At 36.7% G+C, this 17266-nt stretch overlaps 1 protein-coding gene across 1 annotated transcript; it reads left to right on the top strand.

Moving 5' to 3' along the window:
* The first annotated feature begins 10459 nt into the window (after positions 1 to 10459).
* Positions 10460 to 11391, top strand: LOC125176785 (olfactory receptor 4C11-like). Its single transcript, XM_047878630.1, is given in 2 exon segments — positions 10460 to 10943; positions 10946 to 11391. Coding segments are annotated over 2 exon segments (930 nt in total).
* Positions 11392 to 17266: the final 5875 nt, after the last annotated feature.

The following is a 17266-nucleotide window of genomic DNA, read 5'->3' as shown; positions in this document are numbered from 1 at the left end:
GAGCTTAAAAATGGTCAGCAGCATGACATGAACCTGTATAGACAGGAACAGGGAAGATGAAGACTGGTCTCAGAATCATGTTCAATCTTACCGCTAAATACCACGGGGCAAATACGGAAAGACCTTTTAAGCCAGTGAGTGATGCACTTTAATATGAGTTTGAGATAACTATATGGGTTGTCAGTGTAGGAGGTATAATCCACGAGGAGCATATTACACTCCAAAATAACAACTTGAGTTTTCCAATTTTTAAAGACATAAATCTGTGGAATACATGTGGGAACGGATACTAAAAATATAGGATAGGGGCTCTTGGGTGGCTCAGTGGGGAAGCATCCAACACTTGATTTTGGCTAAGGTGACCCAGGGTCGTGGAATCCAGCCCCGCGCTGGACCCCATGCTGGGCTCCACACTGGGTGTGAGGCTTACTTAGGGTTCTCTCTCTCTCTCTCTCTCTCTCTCTCTCTCTCATTCTGCTTCTCTCCCCTGCTCCCACTCTTTCAAAAAAAAAAAAAAAAGGATAGGATAATCATGGGAGAAACAAAATTCAATGAAGCCAAGTTTATTTGTTTGTTTGTTTATAGAGAGAGCAGTAGAGGGAGAGAGAGAATCTTAAGCAGGCTCCACACCCAGCACAGAGCCCCACTCAGGACAAGACACAGGACTTGATCTCACACACTGTGAGATCATGACCTGAGCCAAAATCAAGAGCTGGATGTTTAACTGACTGAGCCACCCAGGCACTCCAAACCAAATTCATTGATATGGGCTCACTAAGTAGAGATTCTTTATTTATTTATTTTTATTTTTTTTTTTATGTTTTTATTTATTTTTGAGAGAGAGAGAAAGAGAGACCAAGCACTAGCGGGGAAGGGGCAGAGACGGGGAGACACAGAATTCGAAGCAGGCTTTATCACAGGTATGTATATATAGAAAAAAACATAGTATGTATAGGGTTCAGTACTATCCAGTTCCAGGCATCCACTGGGGATCTTGAAACACATTCCCCCAAAATAAAGAGACTGCTGTATATGTGATCTGACCCAAGCAGGAACCGAAGGCAAAATTACATGAAAAAAATGGCCAAATGTTACGGTCCCCACTTTTGCTACAATGCCTTCTTTCTCCCAGCCTACACCCAAGGCCTTATGGGCGGCTGGGGGGGGGGGGGGGGGCAGGGGGTTCACTGTGATCAATTGACAGAAGGAAAAAAGACTTGGGCCTTACACAGATAATTGGGCTATTAGATAATTCGACTTGGGCTGTTATACAGATAATTCTGCAGCAATATGTGGGCACAGCTCAAAAGTGAATAGATGCAGCACTATAGCCCCATTATGGAAAATCCCTAAAGGTCAATGGCATAGGGAAATTCTTTCAGTGAGTAGAATTTCAAGCAGTGTACCTGGTTCTTCACTTTCATGGAAGGAGAAATGGTCAGATGTGCAATGTATACTTATTTATGGGTTTTGGCCAATGGTTTGGCTAAATGGGCAGGGACTTATAAGAAACATTATTGGAAAATTGGTAACAAGAAAATTTGAGGAAGAGGCATGTTTGTATACCATTATGAATGAGTAAAAACACATGAAGATATTTATGTCCCTTGTGAATGCTCACCAAACACTGACCAGCAAGGGAGGATTTTTAATAATCAAATGGATAGGATGACCCATTTTGTGGATACCAGTCAGCCTCTTTCCCCAGCCACTCCCATCATCTCCCAATGGGCTCATGAACAAAGTGGCCATGGTGGCAGGGATGGAGGTTATATATGAGCTCAACAATATAGACTTCCACCCACCAAAGCTAGCCTGGCCATGACAACTGATAAGTGTCCACCAGCAACAGAAACAACATTGAGTCTTCAATATGGCACCATTACCCAGCATGATCAGCCTGGTTTCAGGTTGATTACACTGGATTGCTTCCATCATGGAAGGGTAATAATTTGTTCTTACTGGGATAGGCACTTGTTTGGATATGTATTTGCCTTCCCTGCATGCAATGCGTCTGCCACAACTACCATCCATGCCTTAAAGAATTTTTTATCCACCATCATAGTTTTAGATACAGCATTGCTTCTTATCAGTGATTTCACTTCACAGCAAATGAAGTGTCACAATGGACTCATGTTCATGGAATTCACTGGTCTTGCCATATTTGCCATTATCTTGAGGCAATTGTCCTGATAAAATGGTGGGATGACCCTTTACAGAATTAGTTATAGTACCAGCTGGGTGGCAATACCTTGCAGGGATGGAGCAAGAGTCTTCAGTTCTCTGGAAGGCCATGTGTGTTCTGAATCAGCACCCATTATATGCTGCTGTTCCTCCCATAGCCAGGTCCTGTAATCAAAGGATAAAAATGAGAGAGGCACCACAGATTGTTATCCTTAGTGATTCACTAGCAAAAATTTTGCTTCCTTTCTATAATGCCATTTTTGTATTTCTTATTTTCTATCACAGTATTTAACTTACTGAATATCAAGAAGAAAATAATCACCCCAAAACTTTACCTTCCCTTCTTGTGGAGAGTTTAGTGCATTTTCAGTTGTATGCAGGACAGTTGTATAATGTTAGGTGGAATTGTGACCTTGTGTTGTCTTTATTTAGAGATTAAGTATGGCTTAAGGTGATATGTATAGGTGCTAGGTTGATAAACAATGGACTTGTGTTGGCTAATTTTATACGTTAACTTGCCTGGGCCACAGGGTGCACAAATATTTTTTTGACTATTGCTTTGTGTCATGAGTATGAGGTTTTTCTGGCTGGGATTAACACTTGAATTGATAGACTGAATAAAGCAGATTGCTTTCACTGATGTAGGGTCCTCATCCAACCAAATGAAGACCTGAAAATTACAAATGGCTGATCTCCCCTGAGTAAGAGGGAAGTTTCCTGCCCATGAGCCTTTGAACTGAACCATTATCTCTTCCTGTCTGATGGCTGGCACACTGACACATTACTCTTCCTCAGTCTACAGCAGCCTTCTGCCTCCGGACCCTAACTGGGACATCAGTTCTTACTGGTTTATAGCAGTTTCTGGTCTTTAGGCTCATAATGGGACATAGGCTGTACAGCTTTTGCACTTTCCATATACACAAAAGCCAATTCTTGATAATAAATCTCTTCACATGTATGTGTGTGTGTGTGTGTGTATACTCTGAAAGATACCACATTTTTTCATGGATCAGGAGATTCAATAATTGTTTAGATGTCGATAATATCTAAAACAATACATATTTAATATAACCCCTATAAAACCTCAATGATAATTTTACAGGTAGAGAAAATTCAGTTGAAAGGTTCATCTGGAACCTCAAGTGATCTTTATCTTAAAAAAATTCTTGAAAAGAGAAAGCTGTATGTCTCACATCTCCTGATTTTAAAGCTTATTATAAAGCTATAATAATCAAAACAGTGTGGTACTGGCATAAAGACAGGCACATAGACAAATGGAATCGATTTGAGAGCCCAGAAACATACCATCATAAATATGGTGAAAAGACAAGGGTGCCAAGATCATCCAAGGGGAAAAAGAGTTTTTTCAACAAACGGTTTTGGAAAAACTAGATATTCATGTGGAAAAGAATGAAGGTTGACCTTTAACATATACCATATGCAAAATAAACTCAAAATGGATCAAGACCTAAATATAAGAGCTAAAACTATAAAATGTTTAGAAGAAAATATAAATGAAAAAAAAAGCTTCAGGACATTAGCTTACACATTAAGTTCTTGAATATGACACCAAAACACAGGCCCAGAAGAAATCAATTAATTAATTAAACTGCCTCAAAATTAAACATTTCTACATATCAAAGGTCAATATCAACAGAGTAAAACAGCAACTCGTGGAATTCTGACACCTCAGTATCAACAAAGGACTTGAATAAATATTTCTCAAAACATACCTGTATGCAAATGGGTAAAGAGCACATGAAAAGATACTCAGCATCAGTAAACACTTGTGTACACACTGTTCATAAGAATATAAAAATTGTGGGCGCCTGGGTGGCTCAGTCAGTTGAGCGTCCGACTTCAGCTCAGGTCATGATCTCACAGCTCGTGAGTTCAAGCCCCCGTTGGGCTCTGTGCTGACAGCTCGGAGCCTGGAGCCTGCTTCGGATTCTGCTTTGGATCCCTCTGTCTCTGCCCCTACCCCACTCACATTCTGTCTCTGTCTCTCTCAAAAATACATAAACATTAAACAAATTTAAAAAACAAAAAAATGGATATAAAAATGGTGCAGCCACTGTGAATCACACTATGACTTTCTTCAGAAAGTTAAAAATAGACTGACCATGTGATCCAGGATTTCTACTTCTGGGTTATAGCAGAAGAATTGAAAGTGGGGACTGGAAGAGATATTTGTACACTCAACGTATGAATAAATAAAATGTGGCATACATCCAACGGAATGTTACCCAGCATTGAAAAGGAAGAAATTTCTGAGCCATGCTAAAACACAGATAAACTTTGATGATGTTTTAAATGAAATAAGCTGTTTATTTTTAATAAACTTTATATTTTATAACAGGTTTACATTTACACGGGAATTGTGGAAATGATACAGAGAATTCCCATATACCGTGCACTCAGTTTCTCCTGTTGTCATCTTACATAGTATGGTACATTTGTCACAACTAATTCACTTGATGTGAACACATGATTTTTAACTTATATCCATACTTTATTCAGGGTACAGTAAAACCTTGGCTTGTGAGCATAATTCATTCCCAGGAACATGTTTATAACCCAAAGCACTTGTATATCAAAGCAAATTTCCCTGTAAGAAATAATGGAAACTCAGATGATTCATTCCACAAACCAAAAAATATCCTTATAAAAATGATTATGATACTGTAATATAGTACCAAATAATAAAGAAAATACAACATATAAGGAAAATAAACAAATTAACCTGCACTCACCTTAGAAAATCTTCGTGGCTGGTGTGAGGGTAATAAGAGAGTGGAGAATTATTACGCAGAATGACTTTCACTATCAGTAACAAAATCACTGCTATCTATTGGCTCAATGGAATCTTCTTCTGCATCTTTTGCTAGCATGGATGTTAACTGTAGTACAATATTAATAAGCACTTGTCATATACTGTATTTGCTATAACTGTCAAAAAGACAGCAGAGGAAAGGGTCTGTATCTGCAGGCAGCCTGACCTAGAAGGAAGCAAAGGATTCCTCAGCTTACTCTTCTATAGAAAAGCAAAGGACTGTCCATAGATGCTTTGAAGTGACAAAAAATACACTGGTTCCAGTTGTGGGCACCTTCCAACCTCCTGAAAAATCACTGATTTCTACCAAACACCATGGCATGAGACCAAGCATCTGAGCATAGGAGATGATCACCCACAATCCCACAGTGAGAGACGGAGAGAGAGAGAGAAGAACCATTAGCTCAGTTGTGATCATGTGATGTGAGGCATGATGTAGTACTTGTATTGCAAGACATTCCTCGTTTCTCAAGTTAAAATTTTATTAGAAATATTTGCTTGTCTTGCAGAACACTCACAGAACAAGTTACTCGCAATCCAAGGTTTTACTGTACTTTGTTTTTAACTAATGCCATTTTTCTTCTCCAGAACCCCATCCAGCATGCCACCTTACACTCCATTGTCAATGTCTTCTTCAGCACTTCCAGACAGTGACAGTTCCTCCAACTGTTCTCTTATTTATTTATTTCAAGTATAACTAACATTCAGTTTCATACTTTATTATATATTAGTTTCAGGTGTGTAATACAACGATTCAACAGTTCTACACCTTCCTCAGTGTTGATCATGATAAGTGCATGCTTAACTTTTCTTTCTTTCTTTTTTTTCTTTTTTTTTTTTTTGGTGAACTTGACGTTTTGAGAACTAGCCAGACATTTTATATAAAAACTTTCATTTGGGGTTTGTCTGATATTTTACTCAAGATTAGACTGGTGTTGTGGGTTATGGGGAGAGAGGTCACAGAGGAAAAGTGCCATGTTCATCACTTCATACAAGTGAGTATATACTTTCAATGGGACTCATCACTGTTGATGTTAACCTTGATCACCTAGTTGAGCTCGTGTTTGTCACATTTCTTCTCCTTATAAATTTACCTCCCCACCCTGCCCCATTCCACAATGTGCCTTTTGGAAGGATTGAGAGTTATCCTATGACTCTTTGAGTGCAGGGTACCTACATAATCATTAGGAATTCTTTTTTATGGGAGATTTGTCTATTACCCCCTATTTATTAGCTATTAATTTCATTGCTACATCAATATGAACTCATGAATTTTTAATACTATGAGTTATAGTTCAATTCAGTGTCATTTATTTTGTTGCTCAATTTTTTTCCTGCTTTTGGCACTAGGGGCTATTTCAGTTTGCTCCTGTGTCCCCTTGGCATATTGTCATCACAGCGTGAGTGTACGTGTGTGTGCATTAGCACTTTCTTACTTTCTAGCATTACAAGGTATTCCAGTTCATCTTGTACATTCCCCACCCCATACCTAGAGTCAGCCATTTCTTTAAGAAGTCCCAATTCATTTTCTTGGATAATGGAATCAGGAACCACATCTTGGACACTGGATTATAGATAATATTTTTTTCTTATTCCAGTCAAAAGATGACATTTATGGTTCAAATAAACAGCTTTAACTGCAAGAATATATCACCTTTTTTCTCGTAATCTAATTATATTAAATATTAAGTTCTTTATCACATCTAGTTCATGCTTCTTAATTAAAAGGGAAGGGACACTTTAGGGAATGACCTTCCCCAGACTCTATCATCATTCATATTTAAATACTACCATAGGAAAAGGAAAAGAGAAGCATTTCCCAGTCAAAATTCCATGTGACCGTGGATTTCAGAAAGTGTGGGATAAATCGGAGACCGATTTTGTCTTCTAGCATGCAGGTAAGAACCTGAGTCTTAGTGACATTGAAGAGATCCTGGTTCCAGATAATCAGACAGAACTTTAGAAACACTTTTTTTTTTGTTCTTTTTAATTCTCATTTGAGTAAATAGTGGCCAAATTACCTTGTGAAGAAAACAGAACAACTGAAAGTCCTAACCTTTACATAAGCTCTTATCAAAACCAGTAAGATTTTGTGTTGGGAATTAACTTAGTTGTATTTAATACCCAGGGAAAATTAATCTGATCAATGCCACAGTATGCATCTAATACATAAAAGCCATTTGTGGGAAGGAAAGAAAGTTTGGTGAATTTTCTGGAAGTACTTTACAATGGGAAATATGTATTTATGGGAATAAAATAAATGCACAGCAGCTCCTGACATAGAGATAGTCAATTGGAAATAACATTTTTTGAGTGTTCCAGTAAATGCTCCATGTAGATGATGGCTTTATTTTGGATGGAGTAGGCTTCCCTTTTCAGTGGTAACTGAGTATTGAATAGGACCAAACACTATTGGGTTGTATCAGTAGGAAATTCTCTTAATTATTCCATTCACTCAAAGAATACTTATATTAACTAGATACATTTTTTCTAGGTGCTTAAATCCAGAAGCAAACAGATAAAAATTACCTGCCTTATGTTGCTTCATTCTAATGTAAGTCACTCTTATACTTATTTTTATGTGAACTATACAAATGTTTCAGTCTCTATCAGGTAGATGATAGATAGATGATAGATAGATAGATGATAGAGGATGATGATAGATATATACATATATAGATGATAGATAATGGATGATGATGATGATGATGATGATATAGATAGATGATAAATAAGTAGATGATATACAGATAGATATATGATTGATAGATATAGATATAGATAGATGATAGATGATATAGATGGATGGATAGATAGATAGATAGATAGATAGACATAGGTATAGATAGGATAGATAGATGATAGATAGATGATAGATGATAGATAGATAGATAGATAGATAATATATAGGTGTTTTTTAATAATACTTAATCGTTAGAAACCACAAACAAGTTTTCATTACTGTTTGCTGAAGTGTTTGACCAGGAGCATATCTGGCAAACTCCTAAGACTTCAGGAGCACATGTAGCGAATGGCAGTGTGGTGGTGCATGATGGGGTAAAGAGCCTTAAGTCCAAAACTGTCCCTATAGCCGAATCACCCTCTTACTCAGACTCCTCAATCTTACTCTAGCTCTAAGAATCTTGCTGTTCCCACAGCCTACATCAGAAGGCAGTGTTATGAATGAGTCATATGTCAATGTGAATAACAAACCATCTATTAAGGTGTTTAAAAGCTTTATTTTTAATGCAACATGATTATAACATATTCTCACTCATGAAAGACAATATTTTAAAAGGAAGGTCATCCCCCTAACTGTGTTACCAAGAATGCAATTTCCCCACCCTGAGGCCACATATATTATGCTATTTTGGTACTCTCTCAAATACAATTAGTTGATATGAGTCTATACATGTGTGATATTGTTAATAAAAATATTACTGACCTCAGCAGACAGTCCTGAACTCTTTTACTTTACAGCATATTTTAGAAATCATTGCATATTGTGTTGACAATTTCATTTTTTATCAGCGATTGCATAAAATACCATTCCCTGATTCATTTGGCTCCATTGTGAGGGGCATTGAAGTTGTTTCTCATTGTTTGCCAACATGGAAAAGGCTGCTATGATTATCTTTGTACCCATGAGTGGGATTATCTGCAGCAAACAGAATCACCAGACCTATGTGTAGGTGCAGTTGAAATTAGCATCCATGTTGAAAATCACTCCCTGAGAGATTGCACCCACTTAAACTCCTACCAAAAATGTGTGGGGTTGATTGTTTCCCATATCGTTTTCAGCACTGTTTGTTAAAAGACATTCATCAAAAAGGTCATTTTGTTAATCTGATAGTTGAAAAGATATATAACTGGAATTTAAATTTGAATCTATTTAACTATGAGTGACATTGAGTATCTTTTCCCATGCTTAATTATTTTTAATAAGAAGAGTTCCTTTTGCCCTTTTGCCCATTATTCATTTGTGCTGTGTTTTTAAAGATTGATCTCTGAAACCCATTTATATTTGAGAAAACTATGCTTTGTCCCGAATATATGTTGTAAATATACTTAAATGATTTGGCACCTTCTAATTACCTTTTAATTGTGCTACTATTTGGAAGATATATGTGATGAGAATAAAAAAGGATTTTTCCATTGTTTGGTATATATAAGGAAATATTTGTTTCCTTCCTGTGTCTATCTTCTCTTACTGAAGTCTGGGTATGGGACACTCAAGAATATAGATTCCAAGAATTCTTTTGAAAAGTTTCAAATATGATTTGGAGCTTCCTTAGCTAATTTTCCAAATCCCTGGTGCTTAAGATAACATGACATTTGAAAAAATATTTTGATTTATGCCAAATGTTCTCTATTTATCCTTAATTTCATTCTCAATCTCTCCTGTGTCTCAAGAAAATTGGGCAGCCTGAGTGACTAAGTTGGTTAAGTGTCTGACTCTTGACCTCGACTCAGGTCATGATTTCACACTTCGTGAGTTTGAGCCCTGCATCCTGCTCTGCACTGACAGCACAGAGCCTGCTTGGGATTCTGTCTCTCCCTTTCACTTTGCCCACCCCCCCTACCTCAAAATAAGTTTAAAAAAAACTTTAAAAAATAATAATTAAAAAAAAGAATGTATGATAAAAGACCCATAAAAATTCTGAATGAAGGGACAACATAATATAGTATAATTATTGTATAACTGTAAAAGTACAAAGTTTAATGATAGATACCAAATTTAGAACTGTAAGCAACTAGAAATTATTGAGTGGGAAAGTAACAGGAAATAAATTTAGTCAAGGTAACAGATTAAAATAAGTTTCACAATTGAGTGGACCAATTGATTGAATGATCACTGTTAAGACTGTTTCTCTCTCTCTCTCTTCTCTCTCTCTCTCTCTCTCTCTCTCTCTCTGTGTGTGTGTGTGTGTGTGTGTGTGTGTGTTTAGGTTTTTGTTAAGGAAAACACTCTCAGTGTTTCTACATCATTCCTTCAATGTTCAGAATGTTTACTAGAAGAGACTTTATAACTGAACTACCAGGTTCAAGTAATAGGAAAGTACAGCATGTAAATCATGCATAAGTTGTCTCCATTTTGCAACATTCTATTCTCATAGGTCCTTGTTGTAAAGTAAAGAAAGACATTCAGCTCAAAAAGATACCCTCTCATAACAAATCCCCTAAATTAATGTTTATTATGCCTGAAGAATCAGGTACTCTTTCATTATCGACATATTTCATCGTTTCCATAAGCAGTCAGGTGAATAGATTGTGAATATTGTGATTTCCACTTTATTCCAAAGAAAACGAGAGATTACCCATTGGTAAGTGAACCTTCCATGATCAAGCATATAGATTTGACCTCCAAATGGAGAATTCATTTCATACTTTTTTCTTTGCAGATCATTTCTAAACTGCGCTTTCTCCAGTTTGCCTGAAATTATGCAGCAAAATAACAGCGTAACTGAGTTTGTACTATTAGGATTGACCCAAGATCCTATGAGACAGAAAGTGGTATTTGTAATCTTCTTCATTTTTTATGTGGGAACTGTGGCAGGGAATTTGCTTATTATTGTGACCATCAAGTCCAGCCGGACACTTGAGAGCCCCATGTACTTTTTCCTATTTTATTTGTCCCTTGCTGATTCCTGTTTTTCAACTTCCACAGCCCCCAGACTAATTGTGGATGCACTCTCTGCAAAAAAAATCATCTCTTACAATGAGTGTATGACTCAAGTCTTTTCACTACATTTGTTTGGCTGCATGGAGATCTTTGTCCTCATCCTCATGGCCGTTGATCGCTACGTGGCCATCTGTAAGCCCTTACGTTACCCAACCATCATGAGCCGGCAGGTCTGCACCATCCTGATTGTTCTTGCATGGATAGGGTCTTTTATACATTCTATAGCCCAGATTATCCTGGCCTTGAGTTGCCTTTCTGTGGACCCAATTTGATTGATCATTACTGCTGTGATTTGCAGCCCTTGCTGAAACTTGCTTGCATGGACACTTACGTGATCAACACGCTCTTGGTGTCTAACAGCGGGGCCATTTGCTCAAGCAGTTTTGTGATATTGATGATCTCATACATTGTCATCTTGCATTCGCTGAGAAACCACAGTGCAGAAGGGAGGAAAAAAGCTCTCTCTACTTGCACTTCCCACATCATTGTAGTAGTCTTATTCTTTGGTCCATGTATATTTATTTATACACGCCCCCCAACCACTTTCCCCATGGACAAGTTGGTGGCCGTATTTTATACTATTGGGACACCATTTCTCAACCCACTCATCTACACACTGAGAAATGTAGAAGTGAAAAATGCCATGAGAAAGCTATGGCATCTCAAAATTACCTCAGAAAACAAAAAATGAATCGAGAGTTTTGGTTGATTATTTAATCTGTACAGATAGCAAAGCTGATAGTGTATGTTCCGACTTTCCCAGTGCTCTCTAATATAATCCATCTGATTTCCTTACTTTTTTCAGTGCTTCTGCCCACAAGCTAGTAGCTTCTTTAATATTGCCATCCTGTTTCTTTCTTTTCCTGAGAGCTCAATTCTAACATTGCCAATTGTGAAATATTCCCCACATCTCAGTCTACACTCTGGTTTGATAAGAAAAAAGATATTGACACAATCACAACTGTTCAAACAGTGAGCATCCATAAAGTATAGCCTGTTCTCTATGACTTGTAATTCTGACTATAGCACATTTCAGATAGGATATCCTGTTTTGTCTTGAACACTTTCAGAGCAAAGGATTAACTTTGTGTGTCAAGAAGTTCTTTTAATTCTATCATTAGTTTCACTTTTAAAAGTTCCACGTTAGTGAACCAAAGCCAAATATATATATATACATATATATATATATATGTGTGTGTATATATATATATATATATATATATAATTTTTCTTGTTGTTTTTTGACTCTTAAGATAACGGAGGCATTATGTGTGAGATTTTTTAAATGTAGTGTTACAAAGGCCTTGAGATATTCTGCTAGTTTGTATGATTGGTATATAGGAATTACAACAAGAGAAATCTATAACCCTAAGAGGGAAAGAAGTAAAATAATATATGTTGTCAAGATGGAATAAATATTTCAAAATACACAAGAGATACAACATATTTTTTGAGATTGAAGTACAGAAAGGTAGAGCCTAGCTTGAAGGAAAAAAATGGATGATATTATTTCATTTAAAGTTGTATTGTGTCAATGGAATAAAAGAAAGTATCAGAGGCATTCAGAAATACTCACTAGACTTGTCTCTAGTTAATAGAGGCAGAGAGAACCCACTTTTGCAGCAGGAGGCCTCTTTAATTCTCTATTTGTTCTTCCCTAGTAAAGGAGTAGTATGGATTCTCAAGTTAGGACTGCCAATAGAATTTCAATGCCCATAGTGGGCAGAGCAGATTAGCAGATGTGCCTTGATTACTTGCATGCCAAAGTTTATATCATGAAGCTTTAAGATTCATTGATTACAGAGAATACAATAATTCAAAGGGATACATGCACCCCAAATTTTATAGCAGCATTATCTTCAATAACCAAACTATGGAAACAACCCAATTGTCTATCAACCGATGAATGGGTAAAGAAGATCTGGTACACATACACAACGGACTATTATTCAGCCATCAAAAAGAATGAAATCTTGCCATTTGCAAAAACATGAATGAAACTAGAGAGTATTATGCTAAGTGAAATAGGTCAGTCAGAGAAAGAGAAATACCATGACTTCACTCATATGTAGAATTTAAGAAATAAAGCAAACCAGTATGGGTGGGAAAGAGAGAGAGACAGAAGAAAAAAAAAAGAAAAAGAAAAAAAAAGAAACAGACTCTGAACTATAGAGAACAGAGTGATGGTTATTAGAGGTGAGGTCAGTGGAGGGAATGTCAATGGGTAAAATGGGTGATGGGGATTCAGGAGGGCACTTGTTGTGATGAGCGCTGAGTGCTGTATGGAAGTGTTGAATCACTATATTGTCCACCTGAAACTAATACCATGCTGTATGTTAAATAACTGGAATTTAAATAAAAACTTTAAAAAACAAACAAATAATACAATTCATTGATTTCAGTGTATTAAAGTGTATCACATCCTTGGTAACTATTACAAGATTCCATTTTATTTTGGGGGCACCTGGGAGGCTTAGTTGGTTGAGAATCCAACTCTTGATTTCAGCTCAGGTCATGATAACACGGTTCGTGGGCTGAACCTCACCTTGGGCTCTGTGTTGACTGTACAGAGCCTGCTTGGGACTCTCTCTCTCTCTCTGCCCTTCCCCACTTGGGCTTTCTCTCTCTCCTCTCTCTCTCTCTCTCTCTCTCTCTCTCAAAATAAATACATAACTTTAAAAAATTCCGTTTCACTTTTAACGCTGTTCATTATTTAACTGGGAACCCTTTCCAACACTAATATTTTATTCTTGTCAAAGATTATTTTTTAAAAAATTCAGTAAAATAACAAGTTTTCAGTGTTCTCACTGCTTTTTGCTTTCTGGGATATTATGAAGCTTCATGACTGCACTAGTGGTCCCAAAATTGGCATGTTGACATACAAAGATTATATATATTTAAGTGGTACAAGTTGATTTTTTGAGACGCATGTAATGTGAAAAGATCACCACAATCAAACTAATTAGCACATGTCTTTTCTATATAGTTACCATTGTGTGTGTGTGTGTGTGTGTGTGTGTGTGTGTGTAAGAAGATTTAGTGTAAGATCTATCCTTTTTGCAATTTCAAGTATACATTATGGTATTGTTAACTACAGTAACCATGCAATATAGTAGATCTGTGGAATTTATTCATTCTGCATAACTGAAACCTTGTACCCTTTGGCCAACATCTCCCCATTTCTCCCAATGCCATTCTACTCTCTGCTTCTGTGAATTGAACTATATCATTTCCACATATAAGTGAGATCATGCAGTATTTCTCTGTCTGTGTCTTTCTTGTTTCGCTTAGCATCAAGGCCTCCAGCTCCATCCATGTTATGCAAATGGTAGAATTTTCCCCTTTTTAAAGTCTGAATAATATATATCACACATTTTCTATATTGATTCATCACTCAGGGATGAGGTTGTACCACACCTTGGCTATTGTGAATAATGGTGCAATGAACCTAGGAATGCAGATAGCCCTTCACAATCATGATTTCAGATCCTGTGGATATATACCCAATGTGGAATTGATGGATGGTAGTTCTATTTTTAATATTTTGAGGAACCTCCATACTATTTCCATAATGGCTGTACCAATCTACACACCCATCAATGGTCCACATGGGATCCCTTGTCACCACATCGTCAGCAACATTTCTTATCTCTTGTCTTTTTGATAATAGTCATTCTAAGAGATATCAAATGATATATATTATGATTCTGATTTGCATTTCCCTGATGACTTGTGATGTCGAACACATTTTGATGTACCTGGTGGTCATGTGCATGTCTTTGGAAAAATATCTATTCAGACCCTCTGAAATCAGGGAACATGAAGGTCCATGGGAAATCTCCACAACTTCTATTCAATGTACCTGTGAACCTAAAACTGCTATAAAAAATAAAGCCTATTATTTAAAAAAGAAGATGTTAAAAGAAGGTAAAATTGAATAATAGATGAAAATCATCTACTCAATTAGCTCAAAATAATATAGAAAAGAAATAAAATAAATTATAAAGGGGACGAAAAAGTAAACTACAATAAGATGAACTTATTCCAAAAAAAATAACAATTACATTAAATGTAAATACATTGCTCTTGAAAGACAAAGTTGTCAGGATAGACAGAATAGTCTTTAGCAAAGAAAAGTAATCGACTAATGACACACACCTCAATATGATGAATCTAAGAACAAAGAGACCATACACTATGAGTAAATGCTATGATTCAATTTACATGAAGCTATAGAATAGGTACAAAACACTAAACATTGAAACATAGTGATATAGGGGAGTGGGAGGGAGGGGAGGGTGATGATTATTGAGGAGAGCACCTGTTGGGATGAGCACTGGGTGTTGTATGGAAACCAATTTGACAATAAATTTCATATAAAAAAAAAGAAACAGTAATACAAATAAGGACAGTAGTTACATCTGGGCGAATTAACTGAAGAAGAACATGACAGAACTTTCTGGATTAATAAAAGTATTCTAGATCTTTAATTTGTTTTTTTTAATGTTTATTTATTTCCAAGGCAGAGAGAGACAGAGCATGAGTGGGGGAGAGGCAGAGAGATAGAGGGAAACCTAGAATCTAAAGCAGGCTCCAGGCTCTGGGCTGTCAGCACAGAGCCTGATGTGGGGCTTGAACTCATAAACTGTGAGATCATGACCTGAGCCGAAGTCGGTTGCTCAACCGACTGAGCCACCCAGGCACCCCAATCTTGAATTTGTTAATGGCTATGTGAGTACATACATTTACCAAAACTTATCAGACTATATACTTAAAAGGTCTTCATTTCATTGTATGTAAAATTCATCTCATGAATAGAATTGTATTACCAAAAAAAAAAAAAAATCAATCAATATCTCTAAGTCCTACATCCCCCCACCCGAAGTGCCTATCAAATCTAGTGAAAATTTCTACAGGAAAAAAAGCAGAACAGTGATGGTTATTAAGAATTTAATTCCCATGAGTGGACGATATAAAATATTTTATTAGAAATTAATACATAATGTGACTTTGCAAGATGCATTGGCTTCACCAAACTAAAAACCTTTTGTACTGAAAATTATGTCATCAAAAAAGTGAGAGCCAACCCACAGAGTAGAAGAAAATACTTGTGTCTGATAAGAAATTTGTTTTCAGACTACATAAATAACTCCTACCCCTTAATAATAAAAAGATAATAACTCAGCTTAAAACTTGGTAAAATATCTGAATAAACATATCGCCACAGAAAATATACAAATGGCCAAAGGCACCTGAAAAAATGTTTAACACCTTTGGTTAATAGGAAACGCAAACCTCAGCCATATAATGCGATACCACTTTATACCCACTAGGACATCTAGAATCAAAGAAGACAGAAACTAACAAGTGTTAGCGAGGATGTGGAGAAACTGGAGTTCTCATAAATTGCCAGTAGGATTGTAAACTGGCGCAGCCACTTTGCAAAGCAACTTGGCGTTCCTTAAAAGTTTTAAACATGTATCAACAACAATCTAGCAATTCTACTTTTAGGAGACATTAAACATATATCCACACAGAAACTTGTACGCCAGTGTCCATAGGAGCACTATTCCTAAAAGCTGAAATTGAGAAACATTCTACATGTCAATCAACAGATGGATGAATTATATATTCATAAGATGGAGTTTTATCCATCAACAAAGAGGAAAGAAATACTGATGCTTGCCACAGCGTGAATGACACTTATGCTAAGAACATTATGCTAAGTGAAAGAAAGAAGTTACAAAAGATAACAAAGCATATAATTCCTTTTATATGCAATGTCTAGACAAGCAGATCTATAGTGGAAGTGGATTAGTGCTTTCTGGGGACTGCTGATGATGGTGAGGGAGAGGAATAAGAAGTGACTGTGAATGGGACAAAGCTGCTTTTCAGGTGGCAGAGATGTTGTAAAATTAGATAGTGTTGATTGTCTCACAGTCTGCTATATTAACAGCTATTAAATTATATACTTTAAATAAGTGAATTGTATACTATGTGGATTATACCTCAATAAAGCTATTAAAAACAGATACTATTATTACAAATTTATTTCCCATAAATAGAAGGTATATAAATGACCTATTAAAAATCAGTGCATAACAATGACTTTGGATCTCTATTATGATTAAATGGTGAGCACTGTATTGATCTTTTAATTTGTATAATTCATACAGAATGACTCTGAGAAATTGTATTATTGGGAAATAAATAGCATGTGGAATACGAAAAGACCAGATGGGGCACCCAGGTTTTTCAGCCGGTTGAGCGTCCAACTTCAGCTCAGGTCATGATCTCATGGTTCGTGAGTTCAAGCCCCACATTGGGCTCACTGCTGTCAGCACAGAGCCTGCTTCAGATCCTCTGTCCCCCTCTGCCTGTGCTCCTCCCCCGCTCATGCTCTTTCTCTCTCTCTCTCTTTCTCTCTCTCAAAGGGGTATAGGTGGGAGCCAAACATTATAGTCAGAAGATCTTGACAGGTTCAGCTTTAACTGAACAGCTCCAAATTTCTGCCTTCATAAAAATGAGATATTGCTCTCCCTTTGAATATCGTCATTTGCAAAGGT

This window comes from Prionailurus viverrinus, chromosome D1, assembly GCF_022837055.1.
Source record: "Prionailurus viverrinus isolate Anna chromosome D1, UM_Priviv_1.0, whole genome shotgun sequence".
NCBI lineage: Eukaryota > Metazoa > Chordata > Mammalia > Carnivora > Felidae > Prionailurus > Prionailurus viverrinus.
Note: the sequence above shows the minus strand (reverse complement) of the source record. Positions and strands in the feature narration are given on the sequence as shown.